Source organism: Vulpes vulpes, chromosome 13 (assembly GCF_048418805.1).
Source record: "Vulpes vulpes isolate BD-2025 chromosome 13, VulVul3, whole genome shotgun sequence".
Lineage (NCBI taxonomy): Eukaryota > Metazoa > Chordata > Mammalia > Carnivora > Canidae > Vulpes > Vulpes vulpes.
In genome coordinates this window covers 129,254,506-129,280,204 of record NC_132792.1, presented here as the reverse complement: position 1 = coordinate 129,280,204, position 25,699 = coordinate 129,254,506, and the positions used below count along the sequence as shown (strand labels likewise).

The window sequence follows — 25,699 nt, the reverse complement described above, 5'->3', positions numbered from 1 at the left end:
AGAGAGAGAGAACAGTGGGAAGAGCAGAGGGACAAGCAGACTCTGCTGAGCACGGACCTGGATGCCCTGAGATCATGACCTGAGCCGAAACCAAGAGATGGACACTTAACCAACTGAGCCACTCAGGCACCCTGCAAAATATTTTTATAATCAACATCTGGAGATACCTGAAAGATAGGTTAACAATAGAGGTAGTAATCAGTTGTCCACCTCTCCAAATTGCAAGATAGAGATGAATATTCAATTGGTTCTAGACCACACAGTTTGGGCATGGGAGCTTTAAGTGCTCTAAGGATAAACTCAGAAGTAATAGCTGCTACATACTTCTCATCCAAGTGGCCTGAAACAGAATTTAATGGTTAAGAGCATGATAATTCTCTTAATTGCTACTGCCACAATCAAAATAGGCCGGAGACCTAGATGTGCCACTTAGCCTCTTTTAACTACAGTTTTCTCACGTGAAAGATACGGATAACAATTGCACATAACCTCATGGGGTCATTGTCAAGATTAATACAAAAATGCATGCCAAGCATTTTGTAACTGGCTCAAAGGCTTGGTAAATGTTATTTATTATTGTCACTGGAAATCAATACATTTGGTGGAGGGTATGGAGTCTCTTCCCTAGATTTTGCCTGTATATTTAGCCATTAAAAAGGACAAAGATCATAAAAATAGCCTTATAATAAAATCATCATCACCTCTTTAGCTAAATCTGGACTAGACAGGCCCAACTTGAGTTCCTTGAAAGTGCTATGCTTTCCACGAGTTTCAAGAGTAATGTATTATACTGTTCCCTTTGCCTAGAACTTCCTATTCAGTCTTGGACTGATCAACTTTGTCATCCTTCATGTCTCAGTGTAAACATCACTTGCTTAGGGAGCCCGTCCCAAATCCTCTTGTCCAGATTAGGTGTCCCTATCTTTAAGTTGATGACCCTATCTTATTTAGAGTACCCTGGATTTCCATGTTTTACTCAGTTAAGTAGGAACAGTGTTATTTAATGTATGACTTGCCCAACAGATTGTAAGCTTTGAAGGCAAAAACCATATCCATCCTACTCACTATTCTATCTCCAGTGTTGGGTACATGGCAAGGAATAAAGAAGTTCTATAAATACTTACTGAATTAAATGAATGCAGAAGGACTAGTCAGGTTAGTTAATTATAATCCAGCTCATGCTCACATTGAAAACTATTACAGTTTCTGATAAGCTTACTGTCCTTATTCAGTCACACTGTAGTAAGATGTTTCAAAACTTAGTTCCACCTTTCTGGACTACCCATCTCATGATTTAGCTCTGTTGCTAATATTGGATCATGCCTATCATGCTCTATATTTTTAATATATTTATTAAAATGGTATTCAGGGATCCCTGGGTGGCGCAGCGGTTTAGCGCCTGCCTTTGGCCCAGGGCGCGATCCTGGAGACCCAGGATCGAATCCCACGTCAGGCTCCCGGTGCATGGAGCCTGCTTCTCCCTCTGCCTGTGTCTCTGCCTCTCTCTCTCTCTCTCTCTCTCTCTCTCTCTCTCTGTGACTATCATAAATAAATGAAAATTTAAAAAAAAAATGGTATTCAGATGAAAGCCAAGCTATTCAAAGTATCTGTTTACTGGCCTTCACCCGAGAAATATTACTGAAGAACTCTGTAGCTTAAAAAGAAAAAAAAAAAAAAGTATGAAGACAATCTACAATATATCCGTGAGAATCCTATGGGCCAGAAAAGTGAAGCATCATCAGAAAGCTACACAGTGCTACAAACAGAATAAGGACCTAGGTTTACTAGTTCTGTTTGTCTTTCCACTGTAGAGCCACTTTAGTATATCAAGAATCACTGTTCAAAATAGTCTAAGCAATAGTCTTGAAATGAAACTATCCTAATTTAAATTATCCTAATCATTCAATGCTACTAATTTATAAAGCTTTTTTTTTTTTAAAGATTGTATTTACTTAAGAGAGAATGCGTGTGAGAGCAGGATGGGGGAGGGACAGAGAGGGACGTAGACTCCCCACTGAGCAGGGAGCCAGAAGTGGGGCTCCATCCCAGGACCCTGAGATCATGACCTGAACCGAAGGCAGATGCTTAACTGACTGAGCCACCCACGCGCCCCATTTGTAAAGCTTTTTTAAACTGTGGATGGCCATACCTCTACTGTATTAGGAACTCTGGAGGAAAGGCCTATGCCTTTGCATGCTGAGAAAGTTCCAAGGGTGATTCTTATCCCAACAAAGACTAAGAACCCTAATTTAATCAATCAAACATTATCTGCTAAATGTCTATTCTGTCCTTAGCAGTGTGTTCTTGCTCTCAAGAACACACTTGCTCTCCTCTTGGAGGAGAAAAGATTTACTTATATAACTCAATTAGAGAAGAAAATAAGACTGTGTATAATGAAGTGCTGAATTAGCTAAATGAACACAAATTAAGTGCTAAACTCAGAGAAACTAGGACAGTAGCATAGGCTTGAGAGATCAGCTATTTTTGGAGACAGAATAACAGATAGGTCCTTTATGATAAACAAGGACAACAGCTTTCCAACAGTGCTCAGCAGGAGTCTGTAAGAATCCTGTGGAAGTGCCTTAGGGGCCACAATGATAAGAGAGAGAGGATGCTTTTCCGGCCCTGACAACCATTTCCATCGGAACAAGTCCACTCTTAGCTTTCATATAGTAAGCTTCGGCCTAAACTTCATTTTATTATTCTTTTAAGATTTTTTTTTTTTCGTGAGAGGCAGAGACATAGGCAGAGGAAGAAACAGGCTCCCTGTGGGGAGCCCAATGCAGGACTCATCCCAGGACCTGGGGATCACAGGACCCGGGGATCACACCCCGAGCCAAAGGCAGACGCTCAACCACTGAGCCACCCAGGGGTCTAAACTTCATTTTAAAAAGAACTCTAGATGATAGATAGATAGATAGATAGATAGATAGATAGATAGATAGATACTACAAAAAAAAAAAAACACCCAAAACACTCAAATGGCTTTTAAGTGTAAAAACTCTTATTACAAATATGAAGAAAAGGGGGGGGGGGGGGGGAAGGGCTCGTCAGTGAAGTAACTTGTCCCAAAATCACAAAGCTAATTAGTGATCTAGAACCCAGGTCTCTCAGCTCACTATACCATGTCACACACTATGACATTCCCAAGGAGGGGACAATGTGAGCAGAGGTTCTCACAAAGAATCCCAAATGCCAGCCTGACCAAAACATCAGGTTTACTTTCAAACTGGGATTAGACTGTAGGTGTGGGATTAGACTGTAGGGTAGGTGGTGGGAAAGGAGGTTGAAAGAGCCCAAACAAGCATCAGAACAAAATTTAGCCACCTTCCCTGAAAAGCTCTTCAACACAAAATTTTAAGTAGATTTTAAAAAAATGACAACCTGATAAAAGCAGCTGTGTGGCAGATCTATAAGGGGACTTCCTGGGTGGAAGTGTTGAGTCAGGCTCTATAAGGAAGTAGCATAAGATAAGGATGCACAGGCAGGGATGGGGACTAGATAGCAGAATACCTTCAAAGTTTATGTTTGCTACAATGCAACACCACCACCATGTAAAACTTTCAGGAGTAGCAGGGAGTATACTCCCTCTTGCAAGGTGCTGGCTGCACAAGGAAATATACAACCTGCTGTAAGGTGCCCCACAGAATCAATCTAAAGCTACGCTTCTCCTTCGCTACAGCAACAATACAAATAATGAAATTGCTGATTTTACTCTTGTGCTCCTGTAAGAAAAACTATTACAGTGCTTTAAAAATACTTCTGTTATCAATTTGTTACTCCCCACAGCATCACTCTAACACTGGTATTATCACCATCTTACTGTTGAAACAACCACAGAAGTCAGTGGCAAAGTCAAAATGAGATGTCTAGTATTTACAATGCTCCGACTCAGTCCATACACACACATTTGTGGCATGAGCACAAATCTCAATCCTAATATTTGTATGTTTATCACACCTTTACTTCAGTAAAACTGTTCTGATCTTCACAATGAGTTTATAACCTAATATCCACCCAATTATGTCTCAAATGACATTTCCAAAATTGAATTCATTGCCTGTTCTCCAAAGAGCTCCCCCTTCCAACCTTCCTACTTCCTTTCATTTGGCACTGTCCTAGAAATGTAAGTCCAAAACTTTAGCATCCCCCCTTGACTCTAATTAGCTGCGTTTTAAACACTTAAAATTCAGGGCTCTGATCATGGCTAGTCCAGGAAAAAAAAAAAAAATTCAATGGTTCCGTACTGCCTAGGCAAAAGAAATCCAAACTTCTACACCACCAATACAGAGCATTCAGAGCTCTCCAGAACAGAGTCCCAAACTACCTTCCACCACACCCCACTGTATAGCCTATGTAAGAACTAACCTGGAAGTCCTGCTGTTCCCCAAATATACTTTGTGCTTACTGAGCACGTGACCTTGAGAAATCACTTAATCTAGGCTTTATTTTACTCAACTATAAAATGGGCATAATAATACTTGCCTGAAAGGAACAACTGAGGTAATGAAAATGAGAGTGCTGCTATAAACTTTAAAGTACTATAAAAATACAGACATTATCATTATGTCATGGTGATGGTAATTTTATTTACACCTGCCTTGCTCCAGAAAGGATATAAAGGCAGCCCACATAAAACATAGAATAACAAGACTTTGAAGATAGAAGCAATAAAAGAAATATAAAACAAAAGGTGTAAGGACATGAAATGGAAATGGGAATGAGGAGGCTAAGAAAAATGCATACCATAATTCCTATCTCATCTTTCAGGTTAATAATGTGGTCTAAACACTACAGTTTGAGTAAAAGGAAACTAAGACAATAAGACAATCCAATGTCCAGAGACTAAAAACAAAACAATTGGTCAGAAATAAAACAGTTCTCCTAATATAAAAACCTGACAAGAATTTTTCCCAAAGGTTCCTATTCCACGTGATTAACTGGACATCTTCAGCATATTTATCATGGATTCTCCATTTTATTACATTATTATTAGACTGAAAGTCTGTCGAGGTCAGGTAACTGTCCTGTTTGTAGCTCTAACAGTGTTTAAAGCAATTAGTCAACAAACCACATGCCTCAATTTTTATTATACTGGTTTCCATGGATCCAGTCTCTGCTTCCTATTTCCAACCATCTTGTACACCACCATATTAATCCTAAAATATCACTTTTATCACAGAATTCCTTACTTCAAAAACCTTCAAAAGACTCCCTGCACATAGAACAATTGCCTCATTCTTTATCTACAGTCCTGAACTTTTCCCCAGCAATGTGCTTCCCTGTCTTCCCATTCCTCCAAATTCTTTTAGCCTTTTTAAGCTCAACTTTAAGACTCATCTTCTACTTAAAGTCTTTTACTGGCAGCAGTGAGGTAGAGAGAGGGGAGAGATTGGAGGTGTGGGTAGGAGGAGTCTAGAAAGTCAGATGTCTTGTATTCTGACGGCTAACTCAACAGTTAAGAAACTGAGGGCAAGACACTAAACCACTGTGAGAGCATTTCCTCATTTATAAAGGCTTTAAGATAGATGGTATCTACATTACCTTCCAGCTATAACGGCTCTAGGATGCTTTGGTTCCTACAAATTTGGACACACTTTGATCTCTACTCTGATCGTTATTATCTGCTATATATTTTAATATGTAATTACATACATTGTTTTTAAATTTTCCCTGCTAAGAAAACATACCAACTGCTCCACAGCAGAGTCTTAGATTTCCCTTGTTATCTCCAAAAACAACTGGCATAAGACCAGGTACACAGCAGATAAATAGCTTTTGTAAGCGATCAAGTAAGTGTCTTTAAAAGCTTGATTATAAAATACTTCTTTGCTGCAGTATGAATCAGCAAAAAAAGGACTTTTTTTTTCATTAAGCAGACCATTAAAATAAGTGTACTAAACAAGAAAACAGGTAAGTCACTTTTTTTCTAAAAAAGTAAATTTACTCCGTAAGTTACAACACCAGTCAGTACAACTCCATTATTTAAGGTGATCACGTTAAACAAAAACATAATGTTCACTTCCCAGCCATTCTTGTTTATATCTTCTTCTTTTTCTTCTTTTTTTAAGATTTTATTTATTTATTCATGAGAGACACAGAGAGAGAGAGAGACACAGGCAGAGGGAGAAGCAGGCTCCATGCAGGGAGCCTGATGCAGGACTCGATCTCGTGACTCCAGGATCACGCCCTGGGCTAAAAGGCAGGTGCTAAACTGCTGAGCCACCGAGGGATCCCCGTGTTTATATCTTCTATTGCAAAGAGAAAGCTGACTAGTCCAAAAAAAAAAAAAGAAACAAAACAAAAAAACCTACATAGGTTTTATTATTTTACTGATTTAACTTTATCCAGTATTGTGATTCCAACATAAAAACCAATAAAGTTACAGAGAATTATGAAATAAATCATGTGACAAATTAAACTGTACTTGTAATGACTTTCAACATTGCAGATTAAGTAAAGCTACTTACTACCAATATTCATATTGAGCTTAGTTTTGTGCTTTTCACATTGTCTTTTTTTTTTTTTTTTTTAATTAATTTTATGTATCCTTTTCTGGATGAATATCCAGTTTCCTGGACAGTACTTTTAAAAAAAAATCTGGGCAGCCCAAGTGGCTCAGCGGTTTAGCACTGCCTTCAGTCCAGGGTGTGATCCTAGAGACCCGGGATGGAGTCCCACAACAGGCTCCCTGCATGGAGCCTGCTTCTCCCTCTGCCTGTGTCTCTGCCTCTCTCTCTCTCTCTCTCTCTCTCTCTCTCTGAATAAATAAAAATTTTTAAAAATCTGATAAATCTAGAGGTCTACTGATTCTTCTTTTGCTCAGTGCTAGTCTTGTCAGCAAAATCTAGGTAACAGTGAAGACTTGGTATTTGTGAAAAACAAAATCCCAAAGAAGCTATATGAGCCACTGGCAAACAAGATAACCTATCAAATGCTCAGTAACACCCTCTAGTAAAAACACATAGCACTCTCTAAACTATATGCACACTATGTAAAGAGCTTCTTTATATCAGTGTCTGAAATACAAGATAATTCTCATATTCCAAATTCTAAATATACTGTAAGTGGATCAGAAAGTCAGGCAATGGCTCCACTTATGCTATTTTTTTTCCTTGCTATTAGTGCTGAAAGAGTTTATAAGGGCTCACAGCCAGTTTAGAACATTGAAATATTTCAGTACAAAATAAAACAGATTTATTACTAAAAAGAAATAGAGGGGGGAGTCTGGGAAGATGGCAAAGAAGGAGCACCCTAAGCTTGCCTCTTTCCATGGATACAATTAGATAACACTCACATCAGTGTAAATAACCTAAGAAGAAATATAAATCTGCAAAGTTATTATCTTTATTCACAAAATGTCAATAATGTGCAAAAATGTTGAGCAAAAGATGGATAAGGAACCTGCTACTCTCTATGATCTGTAATCATTACCTCTTTCAACCCTGATTCCCCTCAAAAAGATTTATCTTATTTAAGCAATACAATAAAAAAATTAAGCAAAACTCCTGCCCAGTTTCTTAAAAGAGAGGAGGAGGAGGAAAAATTCATGCAGAAAGGATACAGAAACTCAAGTAAGACAAATGTATAATAATCAAATCTACACTGTAATACCTAACACTGGATTTCCTTGAAGAAATAAGTAATAAGCATGTTTGCTCAGGTATTTAACATTAAAAGAAAAAACAAATAAGAACAAAGTGACCCAAAAGGAGCATGTTTTGTCTGTGACTTGTTCTGTTCAGTAAACAATAATTATTTAAATAGTTCTAAACATAATCACTTCCATTGGGAAAGCACATCCTGCTTAAAATTGCGCTTTCATAATAAGTATTTACTAATCACAAAAACTGTAGTTGAGCAAATACTGTTGTATAAAAGCAAGTTAATGAGTCATGTACCAGTATTTTCAAAGAAAATTATTTTTAATAGTGCATGAAAGACTTATATGCAAAGACTAAACCTGTGGGTTTTCAACATAAAAAACAAAGCAAAGAAACCCATTAATAATAAGGCAATCACCCCTACACAATATCATAGTCTTCCTAGGACTAGGAAACATACTCATGAAAGTGACTGACCAATTTTAAAAACAACTTAAACATACACACACAACTAAATCCAAGATCAAATAATTCAGATTCAAGAAACTTCAAATAGTTCATTTTTAATGCAAAATACTTATGAAAGATAACCTTCAAATTTCCAGTTCTGTCATTATAGAAGACTGGCCTAAGATATTCAGGGCTCCTTTAAACATCTTTGGTGGCTTGATAACAGCAATTTAACATTCTGAGCCCTAAACTTATTCCAAAATCCAGTGACCAGATGAATATAGTAGATTAACAATTACTGCAATCGAGGCAACAATAAAACACGTTTTATTTCTTCTGCTTTATACTGCCTGTCGATGCAGAGAATAATACATTTAAAAATATGACAGAATACTATACAATTTAAACCTGAATAGTCACTTTGTTTTCCTTTGACTACTGGGGTTTTCGACAATGACAAAATGAAAGGAATCAAATTAGTTTGGGAAAGATGTTAAAAATTACTTTACAATAATAGCTTGGAGGCAGAATGGTCCTTTCAGATATTAAAAACATTTGGTCGGCTGTCGCGTGAATTTTCAAGACCTGGACTCAAAGTACCATTATAATTAACAGGTGGGGCAAGTTAAGAAGGAAGCAACAGTGGGTCTTCAGGAAACTTGTGAGAAGCTGCCTGACAGACGCATAAGGAGACAGGCCGATTATAAACTTACTAAGGCTCAACAGTAATCTAAAATTCTCTATCAAGCTTGAAAGGGATAAAGCACAGCATCCTACCACATTCCCAGGGCGTTTTATTCAGCACTTCAAGATAAACTGGTAAAAACTAGGATGAAAAATGCCTAAAAGAAGTCTTCTATGTCAGAAATCATAGGTGGAAGCACTACCTCACAATGTAATTCTAAAAATTACTTATCAAAATAAACAAATTTGTCCAGACTAAAGACAAATTCAAAAAGAATTTTGAATTATTTTTTAAAAAACTGTTTGCAAAGCAAATACTTTCTTCTAAGTATCTACCTTATTTGAAACATTGTAATTTCAATCTAAAAACATAGCCTTCATTCTCTTCAACTTCACTTTACTCACTGAAATAGGTTCTAAGGCAAATGATCTCTCCTTCTTTAGCCTGGCAGCTTCTTACTTGAGTTTGGGAGGTCACAAAGAACAGCTCTAAAATAAGCATTTATATTGATCCACTTCCATGATTATACTTACTTAAAACCCATGGTCTCCTTCTGGGAATTTGAGGGGGTGAATTTTTACAAAGCATAGAATGCCAACCAAAATAGAAGGCTAGTTAACAGTACTCATCCTTTCCTCTATTACAAAAATTCTAACAGTGGAATTTTGTTTATAAAATGCAGCGTACATTTTATCATCCTGGATAAAATATCTACAGCCTCGGTAGTGGTTAAATTGCAGCTATAAAGGAAATTGTCCCGAGATAAATGGTTTCCCTATGAGAAGGTTTCACTGCTACACTTCACCTCAGGACAATAAATCAAATTAACTGCACCTTGTCCTCAGTCCAATGACATCATCAGTTTGACCACATCTTGGGAATCGGGTGCAAAAACATATGCTATTTAAGGCATGAAATCATATTACTGCTTTTTGTCCATTCGACCTCATGCTTCAGGTCTCTGAAGCAGTCATTCACCTGAACATTCACATGAAAGCTACAGACTTTTTTCCCTGCTGCATTCAGGGCCTGCCTAGTGGAGGTGAAAAAGGAAAAATGATAAGAACTGGTCATTGGAAATTAGCTTGCTTTTAGCCCATCAAATCTACAATTTTGTTACAAATTAAACTGAAGACTAATGTCTCCCAAAATATGTACCTAGCAACTGACCATAAAGTGCCTTATATTTTCAAAGGTTTAACACATCAATGCTAAATAACATTTCTCTGGTACTTTACTAATAGGGTAAAAAAACCACCAATGAGAAGCAACGCTGTTTAAAAAAAAAAAAAAAAAAAACACATTAAAACTATGTAAAATAAAAAAGAGAGAAAACTTTAACAAGGGAAAGACCAAAAATGAAAATTACTGTTTCTTCTGAATTACGGAAGTTAGCCTGACTTTCACAGACCAACTGTCCTAATTCTACATAAAACATAAAATCAATTCTGACAACTTAAAGAGGGGTGGGTGTGCTGGGAGAAGAATAAGTTACAAGATCAGGGTAGACACAATGCCTATGTTTATTATTCTACTATGTTCACTCATTTAACCATGACACAAATACTTAAAGAAAACATAACCCCATTTCTGTTTTTAGGAGTGCTACCATTAAAATAAGCAAACCTTAACAGGGATAGCACAAAATTAATATCAGCCATCTTTTAAATTAGAATGAAGAAGCTGAAAAGGAAATGCAGCACTGAGACATTCTGAAAGTGCTGTTAATTGGAACTTCTAAAACATTTAGTTATTCTACAACTCCTAGGAAAAAACTATGGATTTTACAAATACTGCAGACCTTTACAAAGCCTGAAAGTCTTTAACTTGGAGTTCTGTAGAAGCCAAGGGGCAGGGGAGAACTATCACCAAAGTAAAGTGATTTATTTGTATGAAATCAAAATAGGTTTCAGTCGCCTCTGAAAATGAGAAGATTTTCTTTCCTTAGGCCTAATATTACTGCAAACTGTAAGAAAGTCTTTTTAAGAGAAAACAAAACACGACAGAGTTGAAGCTTAGCTAGGAGCTGCTTTACTGCTGGTTAAGGCCCCAGGAGGGTTTGTTTTGCCCGCGGAGGACGGGTATGTGTATGGAAGTTGGTAGGGGAAAGTCATTTTGGTTATTAGTAAATAAATCAAGCGGCAGAGAATGAGGCCTAGGCAACTGCTAGAGGAGCCAAGGCCTAGCTCTCCCCCTGCTCTTCCCAGCACAGCCTGGGTTTGATCTCAGAGCCCCGTGGATTGCCAAGGAAAAAAAAAAAAAAGAATCATATCGAACCACAAAAGCACATGGGGCGAATGTAAAATATAAACACGGCGTTGGGCTGTGAGTGGCTGTTATTAAAGGTCTGAATTACTAAACATGAGAGGCGGGGAAAGCCAGGCGGCCATTTCAATAATATAAACCTCCCCGAATTAGACATTATTCAAATGAGAGAGGTTCGGCTAAGCCGAGAGTAGAGAGGACCCAGCACCCAGCAAGAAACCGACACCGCAGGACCGGGGAGGGGGATCCCCGCCCCTACCTAACTCCCCACAGGAGAGGGGAAATCTAGAATATTATCAACTTGTCAGGCCAGCCGGTTCTGGGGCAGGGGCAGGAGGGCAGCCCTCTCTCCATCCAAGTTCCTGAGAGGCCTCCGGGTGCTTCTGGGGCCTGAGAGCCAGAGGCCCCCCGAGGGCCCCCGGCCCGGTCCGCCCGGGTTGGGCGCGGGGGCGGGGGCGCGGGAAGGGGCGGGGGCGGGGGGGAACGGAGATCAGACCACGCCAGACACCTCCAGCCAACTCCCCAGGGAAAGCACGACCCACGGGGACCGCTGACCGACGGTCCGGAACACATGGGGCTGCCCCGGAGGGCATCCCCCTCCGAGGGGAACTTTCCACGAGGGCCGCCTTCCCAGCCCGTCCGCCCCGGAGGGGGCGAAGCGGACCCCTGCGCGGGCTCCCCACCCCCGCCGCCCCGAGGCCACCTCACAGCGCCCACGGCCGCTTGCCCCTACCCACCTAGGGCGCAGGCCCGGTTCAGGTCAGGCCGCCACACGGGGGACAAGCGGGGCGCGGCCGAGGTGCCCGGGGCCGTGACCCCCGGGCTCAGCCCCGCTCGGACCCCCGTGCGGCGGCGGGGCGCGGGCAGAACGCTCTCCCCGGGCGCACCCCCGGGCACCCCCGGGCGCCCTCCGGGCCGAGCCCCCCCCCGCCCGGGCCCTCTCCCGGGGGGGACGCGTGTGGCTGTCCGGCCGCCGGGGTCCGCTCCGGCCCCGCCGCCTCCCCGGCATTGTGCTCGCCGCCACCTCCATCCCCCTCCACGCCCCCCCCACCCCGCGCCCGCCCGGCCCGGGTCGCCCGCCCGCGCCCCGCCGGCCCAGCGGCTATGAATATGTAAAATGTCTTTATTGTCCTCTCCCTGTGCCCCGGCCCCGCGGCCCCGCCGTGGACCCGCTCGGGTTCGGGCACGGCGGCGAAGAGGCGGCGGCGGCCGGCGGAGGAGGAGGGCCGGTGCCGGCGGGCGGGCGAGCGGCGGCGGCGGCGGCGGGGTGGGCCGGGGGCAGGAGGAGCGCGGTGGATCGCAGCCCCCTTTGCCCCTTGTCTTCCCCCTCCGCCTGGCCGCTCCGAGCCTCTTTTCCCCTCCGTTCGGCGCCCGGCGGGGGCTCCGTGCTCCCCGGCCCCCCATCTCCCCGCCGTTAATTATAATAATCCTGAGTACTAATAAATTATGCTAAGTCGCGGGGGGGGCAGCGGGAGCCGGGGTTGAGTATGAATATGAATATGTAAAATGCTGTAATGATTACCTGCTGCTGCTGCCGCCGCGGCTGAACTCTCATCTTGACTCGCTGCTCCTCCGTCCGCCATTTTGAATATTTTAACCAAAATCGCCCGGTCGATAAACCCTCCCTCGCTCCGGCTCCCCTCCCCCCTCCCGCCCTTCGTGCCTCCTCCCTCCTCTCCGCCCCCTCCCGCTCCTTCCTCTCCCCGGGCTCGCGCCAGGGGGCGCGCGAGGCCGTCCCCTTGGAGGAGCCCCACCCCTTCGGGCGCTCTGCGCACGCGCCTCCGGGTCGCCGTGGCTCTCCAGTAGCTAAAGCGCCCTCAACCTGCCAGTCACCCCTTTGCTGCACTTTCCCCCCGCCCCCCCCGCCCCTCTCGGCTCTGCACATGCGCAACGCTTTCCACGCGCCTGAGATGCAGGCGGCGCATGCGTTACCTCTCCTGGGCTCCTTCTTGAAGCGTAACCTGTGTAGCACGTTGAGCATTCGTCCCTTCTTACTACCCCCCCTCTCCTCCCGCCTCACTGCCCTCCCAGCCTCACTCCGACGTTCCCCAATGGACAGTGGCATTTTGAAAGAAGGGCAGGGGGCACGGCGGCCCAGAGCGTGGAAACGCGTGGAGTACCCGCGGGCAGGACCAGCCCCGGCGTCCCCTCCGCTGCGCGCTTTTTAAGGCTTTCCGCGCAGTTGAACCTCTGGCAACAAAGGAGGGGCAGCTCCCCTGCTAGGTAATTTCCGGCCCGGTGGGCAGGTAGGGGCGGAAACGCCCGCCGCGGGGAGCCGGGCTGGAGGCACCTGCTGAGCTCTGCGCGGGCGTCCCGCTTTAAATTTGAATCCTAACGAGTCCCCGCCCCCAGCTCCGCGAATGCTGGAGACCCGGCCGGGCGAGCGCGCGGGGGAGGGTCTCGTGCTGGTTTTAATTAGCCTCCCATCCCTTCTGCTCTACTTGTTTGTAACCCCCGGTCGCTTCTGGGGCGCCGGACGCTCCAGTGGCCGGTGCCTGCCCCTGCCCCTGCCCCTGCCCCTGCCCCTGCCCCTGCCCTTGGCGGGGTTTTCCTGCGCCCCGATCGCCGCTCGCCCGATAGGAGCGCGTAGCCGGCGCCCTGGGCCGTGGGAAGCCGTTCTCCCCTGACTTTGGTTTGGGAACATACTTAAAACCTAGCCGTAAACTGGAAACTGATAACCTTAAAAAAAAAAAAAAAAAAAATCTCGAAATCAGCGGTAGCCTCATCCAGAATGTCACTGTTTCTCAGAGCAAATAAGAGAGCAGGCGTTTTGTGTTGTAAATCTCTTTTATTTCAGTCATGTTCTAAGACTTATCTTTAAAGGTAAATTTCCCTGGACAAGACCCAGGTCAATTATTTTACGAATTCTTTTTTTTTAAAAAAGCCCTAAGATTTTTCCAGTTTGGGTTTTTGTTGGCTTGTTTGTTTGTTTTTGGTCTTTGTTTTTGAGGCTGAATACAAAAGCATCTCTCCTAAGTGAAGTTAGGAAAAAAAAGAAATTCAGGAGGCCCCTGGGCGGCTCAGTGGGTTGAGTCTGTGATTCTTGATTTCAGCGTCCTGAGTTCAAGCCCCACCTTTGGTGTAGAGCTTAGTTGTTTTGTTTGTTTTTTTTAATAAAAAAGAAATTCAATCCTAGATTGTCTTGAGAGAAATGACTGTAAAGTTTAAATGGAGTAGAATTGCCGATTCCACATAAAAGAAAAACGGATCTCTAAGAGAGCGGTTATTCTAACGGCTAAAGTTTTAATCACGGGTCTTAGCCTCCTCATTGAATTCCTTACACTGTGCGAGTACAGATGAAGCTATTGTCAGTGACAGCCAATGAATTTGGGGTGGGATTGATTTATTCATGGTAATTAAGCCGTAGGGTGTGTGCTTGACTGTGCAAACCAAATAATTGGGCCACCATATAATCTAATTATTTCAAGCCACGCCAACCAACACACAGTTAAGGAAATGCAAATTTCAGTGGTGTTACAATTAATCCGGAAATATAGCCCAAGTTATATTCACCGGCATTACCATAAGGGAAGTCTCAAAATCTTCAACCTATTTGAAGCAAAGTTAATTACAGGTACCTGCTCTGAGGACAAGGAAATACCTCCACTAAGAAAAAGAACCTAAATACCTAAATTCCTATCTTCTATATTGATCTTTGTTTTGCACTTTAGCTTAAAAAAGCAAATTAATATGACTCTCAGAAAGTAATTGAAGCCTGTGCATGTGCTATTCATTCTTTATCTCATTTCCATAAAAAAATTTTCATAGAATGAATTTTTATTTAAGGAAGAATAGCTCTGTGAGGAAAAAAACAGTTTAAAATAGTCTATATCAATGATTCATTTTCCTCCTAATGAAAACGTTTATGCCTGGGCATAGTAGGTATTCATAAATATTTGCTGAATAAAAATAATGAATAATACAGTTATATATGTTAGGATTATTTTTAAAAAATGATTAAGTCATTTATTCAACAAATATTTATGAACATCTGCATTCTGCCATCAACTTTACTAAGTGATAAAAATAAAAAATGTAGAAAACACTGCTTTGACCTCAGCAAACTCTGTGTATCAATTCTTTTTTTTTTTTTTTAAAGTTTCTTCTTCTTAGGTTTTTTTTTTTTTTTTTTTTTTTTTTAGATTTTATTGATTCATGATAGACGTAGAGAGGCAGAGACACAGGCAGAGGGGGAAGCAGGCTCCATGCAGGGAGCCCGATGCGGGACTCGATCCCGGGTCTCCAGGACTATGCCCTGGGCCAAAGACAGGCACCAAACCGCTGAGCCATCCAGAGATCCCCTCAATTCTTTTTTTTTTTTTTTTTAAATAATGACATATTAATATTGTAATATCTTGGATATTTAGTTCAGATATCAATTCTTTTTTTTAATCCTCACAACTCTGGGAGGTAGAAACTGTTAATCCCAATTTTCCAGGATGAGGAAATTGAGACACAGAGATGTTACATTACTTGCCTTTATTGGGGTTTTCCAGAGAAACAAAACCAATGGAATATATAAATGACTTTCATTATGCAGTTGACACTTGACAAGGCAGGGTTTAGGATTACTGACCCTCCCAAGCAAGTGAAAGTTCAAGTATAGCTTTTAATTCCTCAAAAACTTAACTGCTAACAGCCTACTATTGACTGGGGAAGCCTTACCAATAACATAAATAGTCAAACAGTGAATTAACACTATTTTGTGTATTATATGTATTATAAATAAATATACCACATTTTGTGTGTTATTTGTATGTTATATATATTGTGTTACTGAATTCTTACAATAAAGTAAGCTAGAGAAAAAATGCTATTAAAATCATAAGGAAAAGAAAATACATTTACAGTACTCTGTGATAAAAAAAATTCATGTATAAGTAGACCTGCACACTTCAAACCCATGTTGTTCAAGGACCAACTGTATATATGAAAGAGATTTGTTATAAGGAATTTGCTTATACAGTTTTGGAGGTTGAGAAGTCACTTTATGTTCCTTCTACCATTATCCCATACCCTTAATATCCATCCTCACACGTGTTCCCCAGATTTCTGTCTGTATAAATTAGAAAACTCATGCAGTTCTTTTAGAATGTAGCGTCTCTCCTCACAAGTCAGATGATGAGGAGCTCAGGTCTCATGGTAATTTGGTGGCTATGATTAAGCATTCAGTCTCTCCTAAGGTCTAGCAGCAGGCCAAGAGCTATTTTTCAAAAGGAGAATAGTTATCCATAGAGGATGTCAGGCTTTGTTCTAAAATCCTGAGTCTGAGCTGCAGGTCACCTGTTGAGACCTGCCAGAGACTCCTAGTAGCTTCCTTACCTGCCACTGACACTTCAAGCACCATTGGATCTGCTGGATCATATGGCGGAAATGGCAGAGCAGCTTGCACAGCACTCGGGACATATTACAGAGTCTTCTCATTCAGCAGCTTTTTGAGTCACTTGGAAAATAGGTTGGAATAATACACTCCAATGGAATATGTTGCCTCCAAAATCCAAAGAGTTCCACTCAGCATTGTGCCTCTTTTTTTTACTGTAAGAGAGGCCAAATGTAACAACTTATCCATTACCTTAGAAGGGATATGTTGACATGCCCCACACTACTGGATTCCCCCCAAATTTCACTGAGATAGAAGGCCCCTCAATTTGTGCCAGATTTATTTCCAATGTCTTACCAATAAGCCTACTGTGGGTACTGCTTCTTGCTCACCATGTCCAATCAGCATGATATCATCAGTGTAATGGATTAGTGTGACAACCTGTGGAAGGGAAAGGAGATCAAGATTCCCATGAATTAAATTAGAACATAGAGCTGGAAAGTTGATATACCTCTGAGGTGGGACAGGAAAGGTAGAATGCTGGCCTTGCCAGCTGAAAGCAAACTGCTTTTGGTGGTTCTTATTGACAGGGATAAAGAAAAAAGCATGCCAGCCCAATAGCTGCATATCAGTTTCCAGGATATGTGTTAATTTGCTCAAACAACAAAACCACATATGGTATAGCAGCTGCAAGTACAACCACCACTAATTCAGTTTAACAATAATCCACTATCATTCTCTAAGATCCACCTGTCTTCTGTACAAACCACATAGGAAAGTTAAATGGGGATGTGGTGGGAACGACCACCCCTACATCTTTCAAATCCTTGATGGTGGCACTAATCCCTGCAATCCCTCCAATATGCAGTGTTGCTTTTAGTGTATTATTTTCCTAAATACAAGTAGATCTAGTGGCTGCCATATGGCCTTTCCTGCTATAATAGTCTCACTCCAAAGGTCAGGGAACCAACGTGGGGATCCTGCCAGTTGCTTCAATTTTTCAGGATGGGGAAAACTGAGGCATAGAGATGTGAAGTAACTTGCCTAATGCCACACCACTATTGAAAAGTATACAGGCCAGGAGCTTACTCTTCATGGTACCAGTCTGCTACTTGCTTTGAATCAGGCAAAATCCTGGAGGTTCATATATTTCAATGTGGGAAGAGAACATATTAATGGTTAGGTCCTTGTATGTAATCTCATCATAATAAAAACATAGACATGGGTGAAAACTTACATTCACACAAAAACATACATAAATAGCAGCTCTGTTACAACTGTCAGAAACTAGAAACAATCCAAATGTCCTTCTGCAGGTGAATGAATAAACAAACAGGGATACCTGCATGCTGTGGAATACTATTCAGCAACAAAAAGGGATGAACTACCAACACAACAACTTCAACGAATCTCAAAGGCATTGTGCTGAGTGAAAGAAGGCAGTCCCAAAAGGAATCCTACTATCTGATTCCATTTGTACGACATTCTTGAAATCCCAAAACTATGGTGATGGAAAACAGATGAGTGGTTCCCAGGAGATAATGGCGGGAGAAGGTGCAACTGTAAGGGATAGGCATGTGAGAGGATTTTTGGGGTAATGGAATTGTTCTGTATCCTGATTGGGCTGGTGGGAATAAAAATCTATACATATGGTTTTATTCATATGTATACACACACACAAGTATAGAAGCAGTCAACGGTATGATAGTAAGTCAGCCTAGGTATTCCTGTTACCAGGTGTTCCTTTATTAACAGTAGAAATATGCGAATGGGAAGGTGTCAGTATGTCTTGCTAAAGGGAACCATGTAAGCCTTTGCAGCAGGGTCACCCCGTTCCTTCCTCTTTCTCCCTTTTTCTCATCTGGAACATAGATGCCAAGACTAAAATTCGAGCAGATCTTTTGGGCTGTGGGGTGATGTTCTCAAGAGATCAGTCCATGTGAGGAGCAAGAAGCAAATCCGATCTTCTCCACGGGCTGAAGAGAAGCCTGGGCCTGAGCGTGGCATTGCCTTCCTTCACCTGAACTTAACTCTGGGTGCTGCTATGTTAGTTTTGTTAGACTGAAGAATCCAGACTCTGGAGGATGTATTCTAATGACTGTAATTACCGTAGGTAACTAAATTAAAAATGGTCATTTTTTATAAATATCTCCAACATTTTGCCCATTCATAAACATTATCATTCTAATAGAGCAAATTAATGTGTTTAGTGACTGGTAGTACATTTCATAACTAATTAATCTTACAGCAGAGGCTTCCAAGCCATGTTTCATGAAGCCCTGAAGGCTGGCCTTAAGGTAGGATGAAAACCAACCTTCTACCTCCTCTTTATTCAGGAGGTATATATATACACCTGGAGCTTACATATATATATATAAGCTTAGCAATAGTAACTTTTAAAAGTTTTCAAAATAAAATGATCCATGGCTATTGTATATGAAGCATCAGGAGCTTAATCTCCTTTTCCTCCACATCTTACTTCATAACCAGGAGTTTTTCCACGGAAGATTTTGATCTTGCCTTAGATACTTCCATGGTCCTCTACCTTGAACAGGTGGAGAGGGCTTCTAGTAAGTGAATGAATATATTCTGATCACATATATTAATATTCATAAAAGGATGTCAAACCTACTGGCTGTAGCTGACTGCTGCAATTTATGTTTCTACTCTTAATGTATAACGTAGAGTATTTGTACTCCTCAGAGAATGTACACTGAAGTTTTTAACAAGTCAATACTTATCAAAAAGCTCAATATCATTGATGGAAAACTATCTGATGGATACATAGCCCATTTTCCTCCCCTGGTTCAGGGTCAGCAAATTCATGACCCTACTCTTCCTACCATCCCTTCTCAAGCCTCTGGCCAACTTCTTTAATCCATAGCCCTTTCTTATGCTGAGCCTAGACTCCCTCAAACATGATTCTGTCCAACCAGTGCTTCAGGCAGTCATTGGCATCTCATCAGTGCTGGCATGCAGGATGAAATCCATTTGTAATTCCAACCCTAGATACTCTTAAAAGCTAAACTGTCACAAAGCTGTGCACTTGAAATACATCATTTTGTCCCCTTGTAGGCTTCTTTCCTAGAATTATGCTTTGGACTTATGTCATCAGCCTACATTAAAATCATAAGAAAAAAAAACCTCTGAGAAATGTATCATATTTACTGTAGGAGTGTTTTTGGAGTGTCTATCTTCTTTCTGGGTATTCTTTCTTGATATCTGAAGGGCAGAGTTTTAAGAAATTTGCCCAAATTCATACAGTAAGGGACAGAGCTAAGAACTGAACCAAAGATTGCCTGATCTCTTACCTTCTCTGCCTTTCCTCTCTAAGGCCCCCACATTTGCTCCCTGCCTTGACGGCCATCTGCCTCCCCATCCTGACATTTGGCCTACATCTAGACATTCAGCCCTGGGCTTTGTTTCCATGAGGTTTTTTTGGTGCTTACTTTTTCCTGCATTCATTGATTCCATATCTGCCCTTCCTGTTTTCTCCTGCCTCTTCCTATCCCTTCTCATAAGCTTTTCTAGATAAACTCTTCCTGCATTTACTCATCAACTCATTATAGTCTGACATCTGCTCCAATCATTTTCCTGAAATTACTTTATTGGAAGTCACTGATGACCTCCTAACTGCCAGATCTGATAACATCTTCACTCCTCATCCTGTTCCATCTCTCCACAATTTGACAATGGTGATTGTTCCTCCCTTCTTAAAACTATCTTTCTAACTCTGGCCTGTGACAAATTGCTCTCCAATTTCTCCCCTTAGCTATCTTGACCGTGTCTTGGTTTTCCTCATTGGATCCTCTTTTTCTCCCCATCTAATAAAGGTACTCTCCAAGGATTTACCCTCATCCCTCTCCTCATTGCTGCAAGCCTCATGTCATTATCTATCCCCACAATTTCAGCTGTTATCCCTCTGAAGACAACCCCCAAATCTACACCTTCATGCTGCTTTCCCCTCCAACATCAGACTATGTTTGTTACATTTGTCTCTTTCACTAGAGTATAAACTATTCCAGGGGTGGTCCATCTTGTCCTCATTTTTTTATATATTTTTTATGCTTAAAGTAACAGCTCAGGGGCTGGACATAGTCTATGTTTAACAATTTTTTTCATACTTCTCTCTGTATTTTAGTGACCATTCAATGGTGTATGAGAAGCCTTTATTCTCTCATAAGTATTCAGGTACCTACCAGGTGCTTGGCATTGCTCTAGGCAAAATATTTCTGTTTGGTTTTTGGAACATCTTGAGATGAGTGTACATTTAATTCAACCTTTTTATCTTTCAAGTCTGTATCTATAACTCTATATTTGATCTATCTTAAGATGCACATTTTTTCACATTTTAGTATCTTTGAAATCAAGATGTATCTTACAAAGAATGTGCAGGAAAACATTGCATCATAGTTTAATTGGCAGCATTTTTTAATGGTACATAAAATAATGGTCTATCTTACAATCAGTAGCATTTTAAATTCCATGATATATGGTTTTTACATGAATTTTTATGGTTTAGATATTTCATTCTGATATGTTTTATCATCCAAGAAATATTTAATTATTCTGAGTATATACTAGACTTTTTAAGGCAGGACAAGAAATGTTTTAAAGGGATTTTCAATGACACGGGTTAAAACAAGAGGAAAAAGATTTCCACGGCCATAGAAGTTTCACACATACAAGCATTTCCTCTGCTGTAAATATACAGCAATGACAGATAAAATGCAAAGACTGATAACCAAAAATAAATGGGATCAAAAGCAGTTATCATTTCTAAGAATCAAGAAGAACACAAAACACAAACCATGAGTGGGTCTGTTGCAGTGGGCCTATTAGAGTATAGGCCCAGAGGCAGGCAATGGTGTCTGAAGTTTTAGTGCCACAAAGAGGACAAACCAGAACACACACACACACACATACACACACACACACACTTTTTGTATCTGTAGGGCTTTGTTATAATTTTATCTTACATAAATCATCTTGATTATCTTACAAAAATGACAACTTAAAAATATAGCATTTTATGATACAGAGAATTCCCATGTTCACCCCATTCCCCACTTCTCCTCCTTTTTAGGAAACCATTTATATTTGCTGCTTATCCTTATCCATCTCTTCTTGCAGCTATATAAATTCTTAGTTTTCTCCTTTTCTTTCACAAAAGAGAGTGGTTCCATCTATATTGTTCTGTACCCTGCTTTTTTCACTTAGCTGTATATTAAGAAGATCGTATCATGGAGATTTTACTCATTTTTTTTATAGCTGCATGTACTTCATCGTGTGTGTGAACTGTGGTTTACTCAACCAGTCCTCCTCTCTTGCTGGACAAGCTATATACAAAGTTTCCTGCTACTCACAATATCAAAGTGAGCAACCTTCTTCCTGAGTCATTTCACACTCCCACACACCTTTGTGAATGAAGGCTGAATAGAATTGCTTCCTGACTGCTGCCTGAGGCTATGGCTTTTTAGGAAGTTGAGGATCTGCCAAGTAGGAAGACCAAGACAGCCTTACAACCGGGAAGTAAGGGATCCCTGGGTGGCGCAGCGGTTTGGCGCCTGCCTTTGGCCCAGGGCGCGATCCGGGAGACCCTGGATCGAATCCCACGTCGGGCTCCCGGTGCATGGAGCCTGCTTCTCCCTCTGCCTGTGTCTCTGCCTCTCTCTCTCTCTCTCTCTCTGTGTGACTATCATAAATAAATAAAAAAATAAATAAAATTGACATTTAAAAAAAAAAAAAAAAAAAAAAAACAACCGGGAAGTAAATGGATCTGCTCCCTGGAATTCTCTAATATTGCTGGAACCCTAACCACCACCAGAAAACCCAGAATAGACTAGAGACCTGGCAGGTAGGGTGACAGTAATCACAAAACTATTAAACAGCAAAAGAGAGAGAAAGGAGAAAAACTTCAAAAAATATGTACACATGTATGTGTACAGATATATGTATTTCAAAAGCAAAATATATGTATGTACGTGTTAATATATATTACATATAAAATTGGGTCTGTACTTCAGAACTAGACCAGGATCAATTCCCAATGGTTCAAAGATTTAAATGTAAAAAAATAAAAATAAAAATTCCAGAAGAAAACATGAATGAAATCCTTTATAAAAAGCTATTAAACGGGGATCCTGGGATCCCTGGGTGGCACAGGGGTTTAGCGCCTGCCTTTGGCCCAGGGCGCGATCCTGGAGACCCGGGATCGAATCCCACGTCGGGCTCCCGGTGCATGGAGCCTGCTTCTCCCTCTCACTGTGTCTCTGCCTCTCTCTGTGTGTGTGACTATCATAAATAAATAAAAATTTAAAAAAATCTTTTAAAAAAAACGGGGATCCCTGGGTGGCTCAGCAGTTTAGTGCCTAACTTGGACCAAGGCATGATCCTGGGGTCCTGGGATCGAGTCCCATATCCGGCTCCCTGCATGGAGCCTGCTTCCCCCTCTGCCTGTATCTCTGCCTCTCTCTCTCTCTCTCTCTCTCTCTCTCTCAGTCTGTCTCTCATGAATAAATAAATAAAATATTTTTAAAAAGCTATTAAGCGATATTATTATCATAAAAAATGGAATTTAAGGCAAAGGAATAAAAATACATGTTAAGGCTAATCCATCAAGAAGCTATAACAGGGGCACCTGGGTGGCTCAGTGGTTGAGCATCTGCCTTTGGCTGAAGTTGTGACTGGGGGTCCTGGGTTGGAGTCCTGCATGGGGCTCCCTGCATGGAGCCCGCTTCTCCCTCTGCTTGTGTCTCTGCCTCTCTCTGTGGGTTTCTCATGAATAAATAAATAAAAATATCTTCAAAATACAAATTAAAAAATTATGAATTTGTATGCAACTAACAACCTACCTTGAAATGTATAAAATAAAAACTAAATTACAAAGACTGACAAGATCATAAGCATAGAAGACCTCAATGAAAAAGGTGTTTCTCCCAATTATTACTTAACCAGAAATAAAGTAACCATGATGCCCATTCCCATCTTGTTACAATCAAGTGAGTCGGAACCCTGGCAAGACCGAGCCCAAACTGCAGACCATTAATGTTTAGTTGTGTCTGGACATATCTAGCAGTGTGCGATGGATCAATAGACAACTGTTTACTTAAAGGTCTAAAGAAACTTCTTTTTTTTTTTTTTTCTAAAGAAACTTCTGAGAGAAAAACTATCCTAAACGATTCTGGTACTGACAGCCTGACCATACATCCAAGTCCATCTTGATCTTTCAAGGGTAAAGGCACAACTATGCTTTGGTTAAACTCAGGTTAAACTCCTGGCTCAGACTCCCATGAGCACTCATCTATGGCTTCCTGTGGAGAGGTAGCTCTGGAAGCAGAGGTGATACTCAAAATATTTAGCACCCAGTTTGGTTTGAGCATTGACTAAACAGAACAGACAAGCAACCCATCTGAGTAGATGCCAGCTGCACCCCATGCCTTCCCAGGGCATACTTGATGAATTTCAGCCCTTTCTATAAAGATTATTCTATGAAACTTGCTCTAGGACATAGAGACACAAGGAGCTCTGGTACTCCTCTGGTCAAGGTTAATGAAGGGGAGAGAGAGAACTCCAACCAACTCTGGCAAATCAAAAACTGCAGTGTTGGAAAGGAGACTAAGTAAACGAAAGGGTATAAAATGGGGGATGCCATGGGTAACTTATCAGACGTTTTTATTTTATTTTCTTTTTTTTTAAGATTTATTTATTTATTTATTTATTTATTTATTTATTTATTTATTCAGAGAGAGAGAAGAGAGGCAGAGACAGGCAGAGGGAGAAGCAGGCTCCATGCAGGAAGCCCCACGTGGGACTCGATCCTGGGTCTCCAGGATCACATCCTGGGCTGCAGGCGGCCCTAAACCTCTGCGCCACCGGCACTGCCCTGAGACGCATTTCTTAAAAGATTTTACCTATTATTTATTTGAAAGAGGGGGAGAGAGCACAAGGATGGGGAGGGGTAGGGAGAGAGGAGAAGGCGGCTCCCGGCTGATTGGGGAGCCTGAACCCAGGACCCCAGGACCCCAGGATCACGACTTGAGCCACCCAGTCTGATGTATTGAAGGAGAAAAGATAGTGAGAAGGTTAGGTGAGTCCTGACATCAGTCAGACCTGAGATCCATCCCATTCTGCCTCTCCCCCTTACTGTTTCACCTCAGGCAAGATACACGAATGCCCTGGAGATCACAGTGCTCTCTAGTGTTGCTGTCATTGCAGGTGGTGGTAGGAGCATGGGACATACCTACAGGTTCCCAGAAATACCCTCGGAGAGGAGACCTGCATGGCTTGGCAGGGCAAGAGCCAGTGACACACAAGAGCCACACAAGTCAGCATCTTGAGTGTAAGCAGGAATAGGGAGAGAGCAAACTGGGATTTTTTTGGGCTATTTCTCTTTTATTTTACTTCAGTTTCATAGGTATCATTGCCGGATATAAAAACTACAATTCCTCCCCTCAAGAAAATTTTAGGTTATAGAGCATTCACCAGTGTAGGTTAAGTACACACTTTGTAGTATGCGTAGATCAGTCAGTCTCAAAGTAGACACATCTGACTGCTAACTCAAACGAGAATTGGGGACAGGGAGTCAAGCCAGTGGGAGGAAGGGGAGGGAGGAGACAACCACTGGCTTCCTGGTTGGGTGGCTGGAAGCCCCTACAAAGATAATACATAGAAGAGGTGAGGACCAGTACACCAATGGTGTAGACTATTGTTTCCCAACAGAGGGGATGTAGGGTGTAGGAAAGGGCTAAATGTACACTATCTCATTGAAACATTATCCATCCTTGTGAAGGAAAGATCATTTCCATTGCTCAGAGGAACTAAGGTTGAGAGAAATTTAGTAATTTGCCCAGTCACATAGGCATTGAGATTTGAACCCAGGAGCACCTTACATCGGCTTTCCTTATTAAGCCAGGCTTCCCCAACTCAGGAGAGAGAAAAACCTAGTATTTCTCATTGCCAGATAGTTCTGATTGCTATTTGCTTTCTCATCTATTTCATATTATGATAATGTTTTCCTGGAATTGGATGATATAATACTAGAAATTGAAGATGTTTATTCGCTACAAAGATTACATATGCAGGCTTCCTGTCATAATCAAGGGAAGTTGCTCACATCATTTATGATTTCCAGTCTTCTCTGTATATGATAATGCTTATTTTAAAAAAAATCTGTTTTTACTAAGCCTGCTGATCTTCAAAAGAGAAACAGGCAGAGGCAGGACAGTGATATACCCTTTTGATATTTATCAAGTCTGGAGTCTATCTTAAATTAGTTTGCTGGGAAGCATTGCATGTGATGAATGGTATAGTATTTAAATGATGCCGTGGATGTTCTCCCTTGTAATAAAGCAAATTACTCTAACAAAACTATTT

General features: G+C 41.5%; 1 protein-coding gene and 1 long non-coding RNA gene across 3 annotated transcripts in view; one reads left to right on the top strand and one right to left on the bottom strand.

Moving 5' to 3' along the window:
- POU2F1 (POU class 2 homeobox 1) overlaps positions 1–12,624 on the bottom strand; it is a 175,299-nt gene extending 162,675 nt beyond the window's left edge. Inside the window, exon 1 of one of the 2 annotated variants that reach the window (XM_026003366.2) lies at positions 12,527–12,624. In XM_026003366.2, the coding sequence (XP_025859151.1) occupies positions 12,527–12,587 (61 nt within the window). In that variant the 5' untranslated portion in view covers positions 12,588–12,624. The remainder of the gene's footprint in view (positions 1–12,526) is intronic. The other variant, XM_072732919.1, reaches the window with a different exon arrangement.
- The window catches only part of LOC112923505 (uncharacterized), a 72,693-nt gene that overhangs the window by 3,133 nt on the left and 43,861 nt on the right, over positions 1–25,699 (top strand). The gene's annotated exons all lie outside the window — the stretch shown is intronic.